General features: G+C 38.1%; 2 protein-coding genes across 6 annotated transcripts in view; one reads left to right on the top strand and one right to left on the bottom strand.

The window, feature by feature from the left end:
- rufy3 (RUN and FYVE domain containing 3) overlaps nt 1-10,794 on the top strand; it is a 28,152-nt gene extending 17,358 nt beyond the window's left edge. For 2 of the 5 annotated variants that reach the window (XM_053480616.1, XM_053480618.1), the window contains 9 exons: nt 626-709; nt 857-1,024; nt 6,873-6,970; nt 8,414-8,533; nt 8,971-9,094; nt 9,182-9,255; nt 9,370-9,394; nt 9,512-9,589; nt 10,218-10,794. In XM_053480616.1, coding sequence (XP_053336591.1) covers nt 626-709; nt 857-1,024; nt 6,873-6,970; nt 8,414-8,533; nt 8,971-9,094; nt 9,182-9,255; nt 9,370-9,394; nt 9,512-9,589; nt 10,218-10,358 — 912 coding nt within the window. In that variant the 3' untranslated portion in view covers nt 10,359-10,794. Of the gene's footprint in view, nt 1-625; nt 710-856; nt 1,025-6,872; nt 6,971-7,227; nt 8,392-8,413; nt 8,534-8,970; nt 9,095-9,181; nt 9,256-9,369; nt 9,395-9,511; nt 9,590-10,217 lie in introns of those variants that run through there. The other 3 variants (XM_053480617.1, XM_053480621.1, XM_053480619.1) reach the window with 3 other exon arrangements.
- A 336-nt stretch (nt 10,795-11,130) lies between these two features.
- On the bottom strand, nt 11,131-17,207 carry grsf1 (G-rich RNA sequence binding factor 1). Its single transcript, XM_053480622.1, has 10 exons — nt 16,876-17,207; nt 15,614-15,791; nt 15,327-15,482; nt 15,054-15,182; nt 14,434-14,572; nt 14,028-14,125; nt 13,420-13,499; nt 11,719-11,854; nt 11,322-11,381; nt 11,131-11,236 (listed from the first exon to the last, which is right to left on the bottom strand). Exons 1-9 carry the CDS (start codon nt 17,080-17,082, stop codon nt 11,344-11,346), a joined length of 1,161 nt encoding a protein of 386 aa, XP_053336597.1. The 5' UTR covers nt 17,083-17,207; the 3' UTR covers nt 11,131-11,236; nt 11,322-11,343.
- Nucleotides 17,208-18,095: the final 888 nt, after the last annotated feature.

Below are 18,095 nucleotides of genomic sequence, written 5' to 3'. Positions count from 1 at the left end.
ACACACATGATCATGAGTCCCCCAGATCAGACTTTTCTCGAGTCCCGCAGTTCAGATGACGAATCAGTTCCCGCTATTTTGAGTCTCTCTTATTTTTGAGTATGCAGGAGGTTTTCTAAACAACCCGGTTAGCTTCTTGTTACTAGCTAACAACTACTTAGAACTGTTGAATGGTATAATTACCTTATAATAAGTTTGTATTTATGTATGTTGTTAGCAACAAGATAACTTGGGACTCAACTGATCTGAGTAAATGAAGAGAAGGATTAGTGATTCGTTATTTAACCTGGATGAATCCGGATTCGCTCATCTCTATTACTCACCTCACTCCAATAAGCCTACCACCTACACTTCAGAGCTTCCACAGTTTGCACAAGAACCATGTGCGATGACGTCATATACGAATCGACAATTAAGTTCCTTGCCAACTAATTTAATTATCAATATTAAATTAATACCGTCTTTTTTTTTACCTGTGTAATCACCACACGCACACACACACAATCCACAAAATATGTCAGTATATTTATTTACTTAATGATTTCAGTTTGAATTTGTTTCAGGTGTTTTAAATAACCTGACATTCTTAAAGTTAATAACTAAAAGTGTTGTGTGTTTTATGCAGGCATTGAGACCAGATGGAGCCGCAGACGGACAAGTACTTGGAGAAACCCGAAAGCAGCTCAAAGAGGAAACTCAGCTCAGACTGGTCAGTTAGAAATTGAATCCATGTCACTCTGTCTAAAGTAGGCATGTCTTTATTTGGCTAGATTATACCCAAGAACATCTAAGGTGTACATTTTAGGGAGTAATTAGCCAAACAGATGAACATTACATTTATGGCGTTTTTGTGTAGGATGTAGAGAAAGAGCTGGAGGTACAGATCGGGATGAGACAGGAGATGGAACTGTCTATGAAGATGCTGGAGAAAGACATTTGTGAGAAGCATGATGCACTGGTGGAGCTCAGACATCAGCTGGATGATCTGCGCAGAATCAACCACGAGCTCTCCCATAAGAGCCAGGTACAAGAGTGTACTGTAATAATCAAAAGTCTGTAGAACACAGCACACTAAAACACTAGCACACTATAGTTTTGGCTTCAATGCTCCTCAGAAGTTCCTTTGAATTATGGATTTAAACTAGGGTTTTGTCCTAGAAAAAAACCTATTCAAAACAGAATTCTGGGGTTAAAGTCAGAACATGATACTAAGATTAATGTCAGAAGAGAAAATGTCATTCTAAGGAAAAAAGTCAGAATTCTGAGGAAAAAAAGCCACAACTTAAATACAGTGAAACCTCGGAATACGAGCATAATTTTTCCATAAGAAATAATGGAAACTGAAATTATTCGTTCCACAGCCCAAAAAACAAAACAAAATATAAAGCAAAAATAAAACAAATCAACCTGCATTTTACCTTTTCAAAAAAAGTCCTGACAGATAAGTGTTTCCGTTCAAGTGTTTCACGTTGTGTATGTGTGTGTGTGTGTATGTGTGTGTGTATGTGTGTGTGTATGTGTGTGTGTATGTGTGTGTGTATGTGTGTGTGTATGTGTGTGTGTGTGTGTGTGTGTGTGTGTGTGTATGTGTGTGTGTATGTGTGTGTGTATGTGTGTGTGTATGTGTGTGTGTATGTGTGTGTGTATGTGTGTGTGTATGTGTGTGTGTGTGTGTGTGTGTATGTGTGTGTGTATGTGTGTGTGTATGTGTGTGTGTATGTGTGTGTGTATGTGTATGTGTGTATGTGTGTGTGTGTGTGTATGTGTGTGTGTGTGTATGTGTGTATGTGTGTGTGTGTGTGTGTGTGTGTATGTGTGTGTATGTGTGTGTATGTGTGTGTATGTGTGTGTATGTGTGTGTATGTGTGTGTGTGTGTGTGTGTGTGTGTGTGTGTGTGTGTGTGTGTGTGTGTATTTGTGTATGTGTATTTGTGTGTGTGTGTGTGTATTTGTGTGTGTGTGTGTCTAAATGCGCGCGAGAGAGAGAGAGGCTGAATAGTGAACGCACATAGGCTGAAAGTTAGAGAGGGAAAGTTTATAAGAAACAGTACACGCGCAATGTACACATGCCCTTACAAACTAAAATAAAATATGTTTTACACACACACACACACAAACGTGGTCACAGTGTTATAGTAAACAGTACACTCGTGCACGGATGTTAATTATACCAGTAAGAGATGGGCACTAAGACCAGGCAGAGGAGATGATTTAACCACAATTCCGCAGCGCAAGAGAGAGAAAAAGCGTTTGCTTGGTTGTGATTACATGACGCTTGGCGTCAAAACCAGAAGCGTGATACATGATACTCAGTGCTCGTAAACCAAGCCTGGTTCGTTTTCCAAATAAAAATTTATTAAAAAATCTTTGCCCGTCTTGCGGAACGCTCGTAAACTGCGTTACTCGTAATCCAAGGTTTCACTGTATTTTTATTTTTATTTTAATCATAATTTCCCTAATTCTGGCTTTAATTTTGAATTTTTGCTTTCAGCTCAAAATTCTGACTTTGGGCTGAAAAGGTTTTATATGAGGGGGAAAAAAAAGTTCTGAGACTGAAGTCATAATTTTGAGATTAAAGGCAGAATGATGAGGGGGGGGGGGGACAAACAGAAAAAAGCCAGATAAGAATTTTGAAAAAAACTAAATTTTAGGAATGAAGTCAAAGCATAATTCTAAGATTAGTAGCAAAAAATAATTCTTTTTTTAATCAAAGTTTTTTTTTTTTTTTTTTTTTTTTAACTATACAGAAAAAACACAAGAAAACACAACAAAAGAGAACACAAAAGCAAGCCCCTACCCCCCAACACTAGAGAAACACAAGGATACCATAACAATCAGATGTCCATAAAAAGTAAAATAAAATAATAATAATAAGTAATCTTCCCCGCACCCTTCCTTTACAGTACAATATTATCTGCGTTTATGCCCTCAGCAAAAGTTAAGAAAGACTGCCAGATATTGTAAAATGTGCCAGTGGACCCTATAACTGTATACCTAATTCTCTCCAGGTTAAGGCACATCACTTCCCTTATCCAGCGGCTAAATTGTTGGTGGATCAGGATCAATCTCCTAGCCAAGAGGAAGCAGAAGTCCAATATTTTAATTTTCAGCAAATAATTCTAAGGGAAAAAAAATCAGAACTCAAATAATTTTTATGGTGTTCCTAATCAAAATTCCTTAATTGTGGCTTTGATATTGAATTCTCAATAATAACTCAAATATCTATTAATGATTCAATTCAAATTTATTTGTGTAGCGCTTTTAACAATTTACATTGTAACAAAGCAGCTTTACACAATCAAAAGAATTAAGTTTGAAATTTGTATGAAATGTGTATGAAATGTGAATGTGTATGAATCAAAATGATATGATTGTCCCTGATGAGCAAGCCGAGGACGACGGCGACAGTGGCAAGGAAAAACTCCCCAAGATGGCAATAGGAAGAATCCTTGAGAGGAACCAGACTCAACAGGAAACCCATCCTCATCTGGGTGAAAACAGATAGCAGGGATTGATGTGCATAATATTATGCGAGACTAGAATTTCAGTATAAAAGTCCAGTTTGTTCCTGGAGGCTCAGGTAGACTGTAAGAAATTCCAATCCTGAACTATTGAACGACTGAAGTCACAGGTCCTCAGAGAACAGCTGTCTGCCTCAGTCAAGGACAAGACCACCTTCATGGAAAAGTGGAGCCATCCCCAGTCACCACACGCATCCCAGGCAGGCCACACGGGGCATCCATGTGATGAGATCTTCAACCAGAAGCAGGACTCCAGGATGAGTTAGACAGATCCAGAGGGCAGAGGAGGTCTGGATTACTGGCAGCTCAGGAGCGACATGTATAGCTCGACAAAGAGATAGGTAGAGGAACAAGGAGAGAGGGAGAGAGAGAGAGGAGAGAGCAGAAGAGGAGTGAGCAAAAGAGATGGAGAGATGGCAATTAAGTATGGTCAGAGTCTAACAATGTATAAGGTAAATGTATATTTAGTGCAGAGTGCAAGCAGGGACTCCGGCAAGACTAACTATGACAGCATAACTAAAAAGGAAAAGCCAGAAGGAAACACAGACATGAGGTCTTCCTGAGATGTAAAGCAACCAATCACCTCACCGTCAACAAACCTGAGTGATCAATGAGAGTGGGGAAGACAGCATCTAAACATACCAGTTCACCTAATACTCTACGTCCATGAGTCCCCCAGATCTGCTCCTTTACCTAAGGCTAAACTATTTACAAAAATGCTTGGCTAAATAAATAGGTTTTTAGCCTAGACTTAAACACTGGGACTGAGTCTGAGTCCCGAACACTATTTGGAAGACTATTCCATAACTTTGGGGCTTTGTAAGAAAAAGCTCTGCCCCCAGCTGTAGTTTTCATAATACACGGTACTGACAAGCATCCTGCATCCTTTGATCGAAGTAGGCATGGCAGATTGTAAGACACTAGCAGTTCACTCAGATATTGCGGCGCGAGACCATTTAATGCTTTATACGTCAAGTAGTAGTATTTTAAAATCGATGCAAAATTTCACAGGAAACCAATGCAATGTGGATAAGATTGGAGTGATGTGCTCGTATCTTCTGGTTCGAGTGAGGACTCTTGCTGCTACATTCTGGTCTAATTGAAGCTTGTTTAAGCACCTTGTTGAACAACCAGACAGTAAGGCGTCACAATAATCCAACCTAGACGTGATAAACGCATTAACTAGTTTTTCTTCATCATTTGGTGACTATTCATTTCTTATCTTGGCAATATTTCTGAGGTGAAAGAATGCTATTTCTGAGGTAATATTATCTACATGTGCTTCAAATGAAAGGCTGAAATCTATAATCACACCGAGGTCTTTTACTGTTGCACTTGATGGAACAGAAAGGCCATTTAAAATCACAGTGTGATCAGAAAGCTTACTTCTAGCTGCTTGTGGTCCTATGCCTAGAGCTTCTGTCTTATCAGGATTAAGCAGCAGGAAATTAATTAACATCCAATCTCTTATGTCCTGCACACATTGCTCAACTTTAGTAAACTGGTTTTTCTCATCTGGTTTTGCTGAAACGTATACTTGTGTGTCATCAGCATAACAAAGAAAACTAATACCATGTTTACGAATTATGTTGCCTAGAGGAAGCATGTAAAGGGAAAAAAGCAGTGGGCCTAAAACAGAACCCTTTGGAACACCAAACTCAACTTGAGAACATGAGGAATGGTCACTATTCAAATCTACAAACTGATAACTACCAGTCAAATAGGATCTGAGCCATAAGAGGGCCTTAATTTCTACTACATTTTCTAATCTGTGAAGGAGAATACTATGATCAATAGTGTCAAAAGCGGCACTGAGGTCGAGTAGCACAAGTATAGTGACGCAACCCTGATCAGAGGCCACTAGGAGGTCATTTACTACTTTAACGAGTGCTGTCTCTGTGCTGTGATGAGGCCTAAATCCTGACTGATACAGTTTGTTTATGCTATTTCTATGTAAATATGAACATAGCTGCTGTGATACTACCTTTTCCAGAATTTTAGAGATAAAGGGGAGGTTTGATATCGGCCTGTAATTGGAAAGCTGACAGGGGTCAAGGTCAGGTTTCTTGATTTGTGGTTTAATAACTGCTAATTTAAAGGATTTAGGAACATACCCACTGCTTGATAAAATGTGCCGGTATACGATCTAATATACAGGTTGACGATTTTGAAGAGGAGATGAGTGAAATTAGTTCTGTCGCTTCAAGGGGAGTAAAGTATTCTAGGTTCTGTTGTGATGTGATTAATTTATCATCTGTACCACTTAAATTGTCTGGTTTCAAAGCCTGAATTTTTTGCCCAATATTTATGATTTTGTTATTGAAAAAGTTCATGAAATCCTTACTACTGTATGTTGTTGTTTTGGAGATTTCTGCAGTGTTTTGTTTTTATTTAATTTAGCTATGGTATTAAATAAAAATCTAGGATTATTTTTGTTATTTTCTATAAGAGTAGAGATACATTGAGCTAGCAGCACTGAGAGCTTTTCTATAGTTCAGGATGCTTTTCTTCCATGCTATTTGGAATACTAACAATTTAGTTTGATGCCATTTGCGTTCTAATTTCCGAGCGGTTTGTTTTAGAGTGCATGTGTGGTCATTATACCAAGTAACAAGTTTCTTATCTGTAATCATTTTTCTTTTAACTGGAGCTACATTATCTAAGCTGCTGTATAACGAAGTGTTGAATCTAGATATTCAGTCGCTTGATCGAGTTCTGTGGAGTCAGATGGCGATCCAATCAGAGTTGATAACTCTGGCCGTAATGATGGCCGTAATCCTCAAATAGACTTGTATGGTAAATGTCCCATGTACTGTAAGTTATTAAAACATGTAATAATTATTATATTGGTGTATAACTGGTGTTTTAAGATATTTTCTTACTATTTTTGAACTCTCTTACAGTAGCACTTTGTGACAGTTAATGTTGTAAATTTTAGATTTTAGATTTCAAGATTTGAGACATGGGCATCTAGGATTTGACTTTGTGCACATTGCGGTATTGTGGTTACATAAGTAGCTGTCTCATGGATGTTCCATATAATTAACAATAAATGAGTACAAAGTACACTGTGTCATTTTGAACTAAATAAAAGGTTGTTGCTGATAAATTACTGTGGTATTTGAGGAATAAACCCCTTTAGGAAGTGCTTTTACAGTATATAGAAAAATAATCAACACCATATTAGCATTGATTCTCTTTTTAATAATACTGTAGCATGCCCTGGCATTTTTTCATTTCTCATGTGTGTATAACTGGTATCATTGAATACAAGATCTTTTGTACATCCTTGTTAAGCACGACATAAAAATAGGTTGTGTAAATGAGGTAATGTGTTTGGGTGTGTTGCAGAGCTCAGAGACCAGTGTGAAACAGAAGAGTGACATCATCGGTCGCTTGGAAGAGAAAACAAACCAGATGGCTGCCACTATTAAACAGTTGGAGCACAGGTAAGAATTCCTGTGCTTCAACACCTTGACAATGTTGGAATCTGTGCCTTTTTTATTTTGTGTAGCCACTAATGCAGGTTATGCTGAATTATATAAATCTAATTTGAATGCTTATCTGCTCTGCACTCAACTTTTCTTGAAATAACCCCTCTCTCTGTCTTATTTCTCTCGTTGTTTTGCTTTGTTCTTTCATTTCACATCCCTTCCATGTCATCCTTTCGTTCTGTCTTCTTTCTTGTACCTCTTACTCCTGTCAGCGAGAAAGACGTGGTCAAGCAAGCACGGAACTTGAATTTGGCTGCAGGAAAACTGCTGCAAAAGCAACAATAGGCTAGATCATTTGAAAAACGCATAACAATAGTTTCGTCAAAACATCTCCTAAATTTGACTTTGCATATCATAGAAGCAACTAGGATATTTATTTTCTAATGAGTTTGAGATCTTTTGCGGTTCCTTTCTCTTTCCTCATGGACTCCCGTTTTGCTTCTACTGTGAATATCATACTCCAAATGAACGCTCCTCTTTTAGACTTTCCAGCCCTTTTTTTGTGTTTCACCAGATAAAAATACAAAATACAGCAGTTTCAGATAGTATGAGAAAGACTCGAGATTTGCCCAATACCCAACTGCTTTCTATTGTTTGATATTTTTTCAGGTTTTGAGTTTCTATGTAGGAAATGGTAACAAAACAACGCATCTCTTGTATCTCTACAGTGTATCTCTTTACTCTTTGAATAACTCCAGGATGTTAGAACGAAGGCTTCGGCTATCAAAAGCTTTAACACAGTAACATGTCCCATCCCATTAGTTATTGGCAAAATACGTAATTGTTTTTAATACTCTTCTTGGCCAATTTTTAACTTCATTTTTTGGCCAAAGGTGCATTTTGACTTTTGAACCCTATGCCATAGAGAAAGTGAAATGGATTTGAATCAGCAGCCAGTCATCTGTGTGAAAGTTTGAAGTGTACTGAATTGTGTAAAAAAAGAAATATGCAACTGACTTAAGTGAAAGGTTTCACTTTGGCAGAAGATCATGAGAACTGGCCGCACATGTTGCTGGTGGACGTTAATACCAAATGTGAAAATCGTGGTCCTGTATTCAGCCCCCAAATAAATTCTTCATGGTTTCCGTGGATGAGGTTTCTCTCTAAATTGCAATGAAATGATGAAAGTTGTATGTGGACTTTAACAATCTATCTAAGTGTAGTGCAGTAGCATAATAAAGATCAAATCAAACACTTGAGATTTCTTCACTTTCTTTGGATTTCCATATAGCCTTTGCATTTACTGGACACATCTTTGTCTTAGGATTTTTATTTATGTTTCTTTTAGTTTCTAGTTCTTCATTTTGATTTGATTTGATTTGATTGAGATTCTCTTCCCTGTCATGGTATTTTAGTTTTCATTTTTTACCTCATTAAGTTCATCTGGCTCAACTACAGATCTAAACAGGCGGAGAAGCAGAGGAACCTGGCCGAGGAGGCGAACAGACTCTTTAAGCAAGAGTTTGGAGACAAAATTGCGAGTCTACAGCAAGAAGTGGAGCATTTACAAAAGCAGAGGTGTGCATCATTCTTATAAATAGGCTTTACAGCATGACACACATTCTTGGTCATTTTTGTAATATAGTTTTTCTGTTTACAGCTACTCGCTCAAGTCTGCATTAAATTTAAAATCTCCCACACAACCCTTCTTTTTAAATCTTCTGCACAACCCTTATGTTCCCCAGAGAATCTGATCATTTCTGCTAAGAAATCTGCATTTGTATCAGTAGAACACAATATTTGTTTAATCAGAATAATATATTTATACTGGTTACATCTGTAGATGATACTGTATGTATTTTCTTGATCTGCATTTCCGGCATATGAACATAAAAATGATGACAAACCAACGAACCACACACTTTTAGGGTATTTCAGGGAAGCTACACACACATATGCTTTTAATAAATAAACACTTAAGGCTGTTATGTTTAATGGTTCTTTTGCGGGGGTAGGAACAGTTTGGAGCACGAGCTGAAGAAGGAGCGAGGAAGGCGGGGGAGTCAGCATTCAGATACGCTTTTGGGAAAAACCCCTCCAAACAGAGACGTGCAGCAGCAAGTGGACGACATAAGAAGGGTGACTTTCCATGTGAAAATAAGCTGGCATTTGCCACCTGCAAAATTATTTCTGTTTGAATGTGTATTTATTGATTGATTTACTCAGGAGCTGGAAGCAGTCAGAAAAGAGAACGACACACTTCGAAACGTGGTAGAGAAAACGAGTCTCAGTTTGAATTCGTAAGCCTGCTTATTCGCACGATTCCTTAAACACTAAAAAAAAGTTATCAAATCATGTACTATTGGTTCAAAATTACAAATAAATACTATCTTTACTTATTTTGTGTTGTACAGGTCACTTTCACATGAAGATGAGCAGGTATATCACAGTTTAGTCATTCTTTATTTTCACCATGTCATGTACATATGTGAGAATGCAAGTATGGTAAATGTTTCCTATTTGGTAATATTTATATGTTATTATACTTTCATGCAGAGCCAGTCACTCGATGAGGAGCCAGTGCTGTCTTTTTGTACAAAATGCAACCGTTCAGAAGCTCTAAACAGTCTTAAGGTATCACTTATCCTCTCTTAAAAACGATCATGAAGACTAGGAGAGATGAGTGATATTTTATTATAAGTGGGAAATGAAACATGGTTGTGCAGTTCTAAGAAGGTATTAAACAATGGCAGTGTGATGTGAAGAGATTTCTACCCATTAGCCATTTCAAATCCTTGATCCAATGCTGCTTTTTTTCTGGATGACTTTTTTTCCCTCAAATCTGTCTTAAATCACATTTGAGGTGTATTTCAGTACATTACAGTAGGTCTTGGTTGTAAATTTTCCTAAGAAATCATGGACATCAAAGCTGATTGATCGGAAGATTGGGGATTCAAGCCCAGTCTGAGCTTTGATATGTCATTTTGTATGAATTCAAAAATCAAATTATCACTAACATTGCAAATGATCTTGCTAATTAAATTTATTGAAAAAATATATACATTCTCTAATACTACTTAATGTTTTTACATTAAAAATAAAGGCGTCTTGCTGGTGGCACAGTGGTTAGCACCTCCAGGGTCGTGTTTGATTCCTGCCCAGGGCTAAAGGATTATAGAAAATGAATGAAAAAATGTGAAATCTAGTTTTCCAAGCATGGTGCTGAAATGTATATTTTCTCGTTATTTTACAATTTTAACAGGAGTGTAAGAACTGCAGAGGAGTATTTTGCAAGGAATGTATGCTGAATGAAATTCCCCTTCCATCATCCATCACCCCAGAGCTTGTGTGTGACGAGTGCTACTCCCTGCTCCTGCAGCAGTACGCTTCAAACCCTTCCTGAGTCACTCAATCTCTTACTTCGGTAAAGAATCTTCAAAACTGGATCCCATTCGATTTAATCCACGGTTAAGCTTCAATCAGCAGCAATTTATAAAAACAATGTTTTTTTTCTGCTCATGCATGCATGTTGTTTTGTTTATGAAAATGATGTGTTTAAGTGTTACTTAAGTCTTACATTATTTGCATCAAATTCAGTGTTACGTTGCAGTTGTCATGTCCACCAAGTGGACTTATTCAGTACTACTTGTACGGAATTGTTTGATTTATTTTTTTTTATTATTATTGTTTTTCTTTAGTGAAAATGCAGTGCACAGAATGATATCCAAATATTATTTCATGGGTAAGAAATAAATTGTGTGACTGATTTTAATTATTTTTAGAGAGAAAATATTTTAGAGGTAATTTTTGTACATTTGAAAAAGGAATATCTATATACTAGGACTATAAACTAGGACTTTTAACAGACTGGAGCCAAAGCTTTTTTTGCTGCTTTCAAGCAGGCAGAATCATCTCTACATATTTAACAAGCCACGGGTGCTGTTGAAAATTAATTACAATGACACTGATGAAATGTAATAAACAGTTTGACACTGTTTTTCTCTCAGCTCTAATGGCTCAATAAAGATGTACTATAATATATGTTAAAACAGTTTCCTGAAAGTACGTCTTCATTTCTAAACAGATGGCTCCTTTTATTACAGAAATATTGAACTATATATATAAAAAATTTAAATGTATGCATTATTCTGAATAATGAACACAAAGATGTGAAAAAACAACACTGTTTTACTCCATAAATGAGTAATTTTAATTACAGTTTTCTGCACATTTTTCAAATAAATATTGCTGAAATGCTTTGTACAGACAACAGCTGTTCACCTAGTGAGAAATAGAAAAAAAAAAAGCAGAGTTACTAAGCAAAGTAGTAATTGATTAACAAATTAACTAAACATTATACACATACCTTTATAGATCTTTTCCTCTTTTTATGTGGAATTCAGGTACAGCTCAATATATCTGTCCCCTGCATTGACAAGAAAAAAAAAAAAAATCAACACACACTTGTAGCAGCAAAACATTACAAGCTTTACCACAGCACTAGTTGACAAAAGTTTTAGAATTTTTGCACAAACAAGATGTATTAAACTTCCAGAAGAAGCTAAACACCCAACAGAATAACCTATGCTACCTGCTTATCTTTACTTGTGTTTACAGTAAACACAAATAAAGATAAGCAGGTGTTTGACTCTCCTCCTGACCTAGTATCTGATGGCATTTCAATCTAAAAAAATCTGCAAAACACGCAGACAGCGAGAAAAACTGCTTGTCTTTGAGAACATTTCAACCTTCATGAACCTTACTTATGTACTGCTTGTCTCTGCTCATTGCTTCCATCGCATCCTGTCGTGTCGTGAAGTGAGCGGCTGCCTCGCCGCTAAGTCTCCCGTCGGGCCCATACTCAATCAGAACCTTTGCCACCCTTATAGGGTAAAAAAACTGAAGACAAAACATAACATACATTATACACCGTATGATGTTTATTATTAGTACACAATTTATTATTTTTTTTACAAAGATGGAATAGACACACATTATACCGTACACCGAGTTGCCTGTTTAGTCATATGTCTTGCAAAGAGCTATTGATTCTAAACAGAGGAGACACCCTAAATGGAGATGATCAATTTAGACCAGTGGTTCTCAACTCTGGTCCTACAACACCACGTGTCCTACATATTTTAGTGTTCTTCCTGCTCCATCACACGCTTCAATTCAGAAAAGGCTGTTAATTGGCTTAGTTTGTGCTTGGAGCTGAGACAACAGTAAAACGTGCAGGACCTGGACCAGGGGTGAAAAATCACTGACTTGGACCATGAGTAATAAATTGATGGAAAGAATCTGAAAACTCACCTCTCTTTTTTTTAAGCTCCTTTCATCTAAATAATTTACATAAAGAACTTTAAAGCCTTTATACATTATATATGTATGCACAATAAAAAATACTTGCTGGATTGATGCTAATCTCTTGTTCAGTGAAAACTCTGAGCTATGTTTGCAGAACATGAAGAGATTATTTTCATCAGCCCTTCCGGTTAGATCATTGTTAGATTATTTATTTTTTTTATCCACCTTTCTTGCTGGTGTACTTTTAGAGACTAGAAGTATATTTCCCTAACCAGTATCCAAGTCAGTTAAGGGCCACATAGTTAAAATTAGCTGGATATTTTCTGGTTTAATTGTTTTAAATAGCAAAATTGTTGCTATACTAATATTGAAGAAAACTTTAACAATAATGTTTGGTCAGTTAGGCTATATGTACCAGTGACCTACACTACCAGTCAAAATTTAGAACACACCTTCAAATTCCTTGATTTTTTTGATTGTTTCTTGATTTTGTATTTATTTCAACACTACAAAGCAATACTAAAGGCATCCAAAATATACAATAATCCCATTTGAACAGTTGATATTGAGACGCATCAGCTACTTCTGCTCTGTAAATCCTTCATTTTGAGGTGCTGGTTGTTAATTGGTGATTTCTGAGGCTGGTAACTTTAAATGAACTTCTCCTCTGCAGCAAAGGTAAGTTTTAGTCTTGCTTTCCTGGGACAGTCTTCATGAGAGACAGCTTCATCATGGTGCTTAATAGGTTTTGTAAACACACTTGACAATATGGTTCGTGCAAGAACTATTCCAGAACAGCTGACCTTTGCATCTTAAAATAACAGTTTTTGTTGTTACTTAATTACTCAATGCCATGTTATTTCGTAGTTTTAAAAATCTCAAGGATTGTTCTAGAACGTAGGAAATAAAATCCCAAACAGTATATGTGTAAGTTAAGTTTACCTTAAACCTGCAAAGTGTTCAGCAGAATTCAAAACAAAGTGTCAATCACAGTACTGTGGAAAAGTCTTGAGCCAGACTTTCCTGTATTTTCTTAATGAGGAATAGTTCTCCAGGCTTCCTGAAGGACCTTTTTGAGTCTCATTTTTGGCAAGTTGGCTCAAAACCTTTGCATTGTACTGTGTTGTATATACATATATTCATATATAAGTTCTCACATTTATTACGTCTCCAGCTGTGGCTTGATATGGCAGCCCCCTCATGTGTATAAAGTGTGTAGGAAGAGAGACACTGCTGGCTGCACAGAACAAGAAGCATTTCTGATTATTTCATAACCTCAGATTACATGTACTCTCTAGATTATTCACATGTTGACTAAAATATGAGAAGGGTATTTTTAAACTGAAATATTAATAATAATACAGATCAACCACTTTATTAGGAACATCGGTTTATTTTTGCAGCTATCGAATAGCTGTAAAGACCAACTCTTTACCACCATAATGAGCAGGAAAGCAGCTCAGAATGCACGACACAATAAATCTCTCAAGAACAGGAATCTAAGGCTAAAAATTGCCACAATTAATGTATAGCTGTCAAATCTGCAGCAATTATGTCGCCATGGATAAGACTCTATATGAAACATTTTATAGAATCCATAACCTGAAAACTGACCAAACCATGGTCCTACACAGTATTAGTATTGTGTTCCTGATAAACTGACTGATGGGTGTATACAATCATATGAGTCGAGACTACCTGGAGTGGCATCTGGGTACCATTCAACTCCAGAATCTTAATTATAAGCCTTTTCTTTAAAACTTACTCTTCTGTAGGTGGAATGTTGTGGCGGTAGCGTCCCCTCTCCCTCTGCCATACTGCATCTGAATATCGCTCTTCTTGCTCGGGTACACCTCAATGTACCTGTTCAGGAAGTCAACAATTACAGTGTCAAAAGCTACGGTGGTGCAATGAAAGTACGTTATTCTTATATACTGTCATTTAATTTCACTCCTAACACACTCATGTCCAGTGCTGCAATGAAAATGATCCACCAGACGAAAAATTTTGTTCCTATTTAGATCATTGTCAGTTGGGTTATATGTAACAATGACCTTGAGAGTGAGTGTTATTTAATTCACCTGGCAGAGGTGTTAGTAATGTGGCTGATCAGTGTAAGTCTGCTTTTAATCTGAACAAATTTAAATAAGACACATATGTAATGATCTGACCTGTTTCCAATAACCTCTCTGTCTTTCTTCAGCGCTTCAACGGCCATCTCTGGTGTAGCAAACTGCACATATGCGTCACCAGAACTTTTACCCCAGCGGTCCATGACCAGTGTGACCCCGTCCTTCACAATGTTCAGTCCTGGAAAAGTCAGTTTTATTTATTTTATTAAACTTTTTTTTTCTGATTTTCTCCTGAATTTGGTCATATTTGATTCCCACCCGTCAGTAGGAGGCATCCACAGTGAGGCTTTCACATCTTTCCAAACTGCTCGCTCACGCCTAGTTGGGGGCAGCATAACACACTCGGAGGACAGCGCTATTCACTCCTTCTGCTTGCATGAGCTCACAGACGACGTGATTGGCTATAGAGCCGTGAGTGATGTGAGGGCGCCAAGTGCCTCCCATCCCTCCCCACTGAGAGAGCTTGGCCAATCAGCTCTCTCTAAACCCTCCCCGCTGCAGGGCGCTACAGCATTACCCGGGAATCGAACTAGCGATCTCTGGATGATTTATGCGGATTTACGACCGCGCAACACGAGGGCCAAAAGTCAGTTTTATAAATAGAATCAGTTTACAATAGATAGGATTTTTGTGACTGGCATGCTATGTGAGGTTCTAACCTGAAAAAAACTGGATGATTTCTTGCTCCGTGCAGGTAAAGGGCAGACCTCGGATGCGAACAACTCCATCTTGGCATTCACTTGTGCCCTTCAGTATGGCTTCTGCATCTCTATTGGTCACTTCATACACTGCAATAACCATCAATCCATGTTACTCACAAGATGCATATTTGATTTTAAATGTAAAAAATATTTATACATATTAATGAATTAATACTAATTAATACATTATTAGTACTTATGTTAAGTCTATTTTAAGTTTGCTGAACCTGCCTTCTACATAGCGCGGTCCAAGATACTGCCTGTGCATCTCTAAGGCTTTGTTGATGTCCTCCTCATCCTCCAGCTCGACGAAGGCTTGCCCTGTCGGCTTTCCGTTTTTGTGATACGTGAGATGGATTCCGCTCACTCCATTGCGAATGCGACATTCTGCGTCAACAAATAAATCGTCCCAGTTATAAAAGGAAACTTTTACATAAAAGTAAAATCATGTTTTAGCTGCAGATAATAATGATAATCATGTTTGACATTGGTCAGAAAAAACAGCAGAACATACATACCTGAGAAGAATTTTTGCAAGTCCTCTGCACTACAAGACCACGGCAAACCCTTAACTCGGACGATGAACACTTCTTTCTGTTCAGTCTCTGGAGGAGGAGAAGAAGGAGGGGGAGGAGGAGGAGGAGGAGGAGGAGAGTACTCCGGGAGAGGGGGATAATCCTCTTCCTTGTACGGTGCCTAAGAGAAAAAACTAAATGTTAAGATAGTTTTTTTTTTTTTTTTTTACTGTTAATATATACAAAGTAAAAAATTGTAATGGAAACAATGAACCATTTCTGCAATTCTTAGATGTCTTAATAGTGTGTTTTTATTTATTCATCTGACTAGTTTTGTCCTGGTCAGGATCGCGTTGGATTTGGATTCGTGGTCCGACTAGGGAACTTGAATAACCCAGCTATTCCTACGGTTTGAAAGGTCCCAGGTTCAAATCCCCAGCTGCCCAGTTGTTCCTGTTGGGCCCCTGTGTCCAACAAACTGCTCACATGTATAAAAAATTACAAAGGTAAGTCACTTTGGACAAGGGCATCTGCCAAATGTGTAATGTGTAAATACTTTCTTCCTTGTTCTTACTCTTCCTCTTCTTCCTGGCCCTTTAAAGCTGATTCTCCACCTTACTCATCATCATCATCATCATCTATATCACTTTATCCTATGGATCATGGGGAGGCCTGAAGCTGATCCTAAAAGACTTTTAGCCTTATCTTCTTACTGTGGGATCAAACTCATGTCTTGTTCTATGTCTCGAACACTTCGCCTGCTTTATCCGGCACTTCCACTCACTCTATCTTCTCTGCCTTTTTCCTGAGTGCCGCTCTACACCTATGATCGGGGAGTCCTGTAGGCTGCATCATCACCACCTATAGATCTCACTCTCCCTCGACTTCCCTGTGCTTTAAAGCATATTGTCCATTCTTGTTTAAAAAGACATTAAATGCTTCCTTCTCTGATCAGTGACCCTAAACCGCCCCGGAAATGATCATGACGTAGCAATAAATATGCACATCCGTGACGTCATCTGTGGACTCCTGAGGATGCATTAGCTATTTAACAATTTTGGGGTGAAAATCAGAGGAAAGTAATACCTTCCCACAGACACACTATTAGCTTAAATGCTACAATGTTATCAACTACCAGGGAGACCGTGGTAGCAGCATAAATAAGCTAATGAAGCAGAATTTAGCATCTAACCATATTGACACAGACTAACTAACATTTAAAGGTATTATTAACTTCATGAAACGTGTGTAAGCCCAGGCCTTACTTCTGAACAGAAGTCTCTGTGTTGTGTAGCCCAGTTAAACACAGCCCTCACTGAGACAGGACTCTGTGTCTCCACTGCGGCTCTGACGTTACAACCAGCTCGCGCGCTTCGGTTGGTTTCAAGAAACTTCCTCACGCAGCACGAGCTTCTTCCACTGAAGCGGCGCACGAGCGCGGACACGAGCGCCGTCCTTCCGTAAGCAGCCATTAGCGCGCGCGCTCACTGAAATTATACAGAGGAATAACTGCAAAGTATTAAAAACCCAACTAACACATGCCGCTCCGAAAGCAATCACGTTGACCTGAACCGGCAGAGGACACGATGATGCGATGACGGAAATAATAATAATGACACGACCACTTGTTTCAAAATAAAAGCTGTGCGTTCTGTCGGCGCTACCTTATTGCAATGTCTATGTGTTTACATGAACACACTGGTTTCGAGGTAGCACAGAGGCGTAGAGGTTAGCCTTGTCGCTTTGCAGATTCGATTCCCGCCTTGGGTCTCTGTGCATGAAGATAGCATGTTCTCCTTGTGCTTGGTGGGTTTCCTCTGGGTCCTCCGGTTTCCTCCAAGACATGCAGATTAGGCTATTTGACCCCAAATACTCGTAGTGCCAGAGTTGAATGTGTGTGTGCGTGAATGCGTGTTCCCTGCAATAGATTGGCACCCCGTCCAGGGTGTACCCCGTCCCGTGCCTAAGTCTCCTGAGATAGGTTCTAGCCCCATGACTCTGTATACAGGATAAACGGTATAAAAGATGAAAGAATGCATGAATAAACAGTGGTTTTGCTGCACAACGCAGAACATAGCGGATAAGTTTGTGCTTAAGAACATCAAACAGTTTTATATTCATTGCAACTTTTTGACTTTGATAAGATTAATTTAAAAAAATACTGTTTGCGCTACACACACCCACATTTACACACTTTACAGACTCAACTGCACTTCATATCTATTTATTCCAAGCTGCAATATCTGTACATAAGACACATTATCTATCCAACAAACAGATATGCTATGTTAATAAGTCTGCCAGATCACACAGTTCACATGTGCAATATTGCCGAGTGCAATATGTCCCAGCTTCTTAATTTCGCAATCTAACTTTTATTTTGAAAAACAGAAAGACCAGATGTACTTTTTTCAGCTGTTGTTCTTGGTTTCATTCGCGCTTGTCGAAAGTATTGATATTTTGCCTTCTAATTTATTTAATATTT

Source organism: Clarias gariepinus, chromosome 21 (assembly GCF_024256425.1).
Source record: "Clarias gariepinus isolate MV-2021 ecotype Netherlands chromosome 21, CGAR_prim_01v2, whole genome shotgun sequence".
NCBI lineage: Eukaryota > Metazoa > Chordata > Actinopteri > Siluriformes > Clariidae > Clarias > Clarias gariepinus.
The sequence above is the reverse complement of the archived record's forward strand: the minus strand, read 5'-3'. Positions and strand labels throughout refer to the sequence as shown.

Coding starts and splice junctions, on each gene's coding strand:
- grsf1 (XM_053480622.1), bottom strand. CDS start 17,082: ATGGCTGCTTACGGAAGGACGGCGCTCGTGTCCGCGCTCGTGCGCCGC. Junction 14,573..15,053: donor AATCATCCAGTTTTTTTCAG/GTTAGAACCTCA, acceptor TGACTTTTCCAG/GACTGAACATTGTGAAGGAC. Junction 11,855..13,419: donor CAGCTGGAGACGTAATAAAT/GTGAGAACTTAT, acceptor TTTTGTCTTCAG/TTTTTTTACCCTATAAGGGT.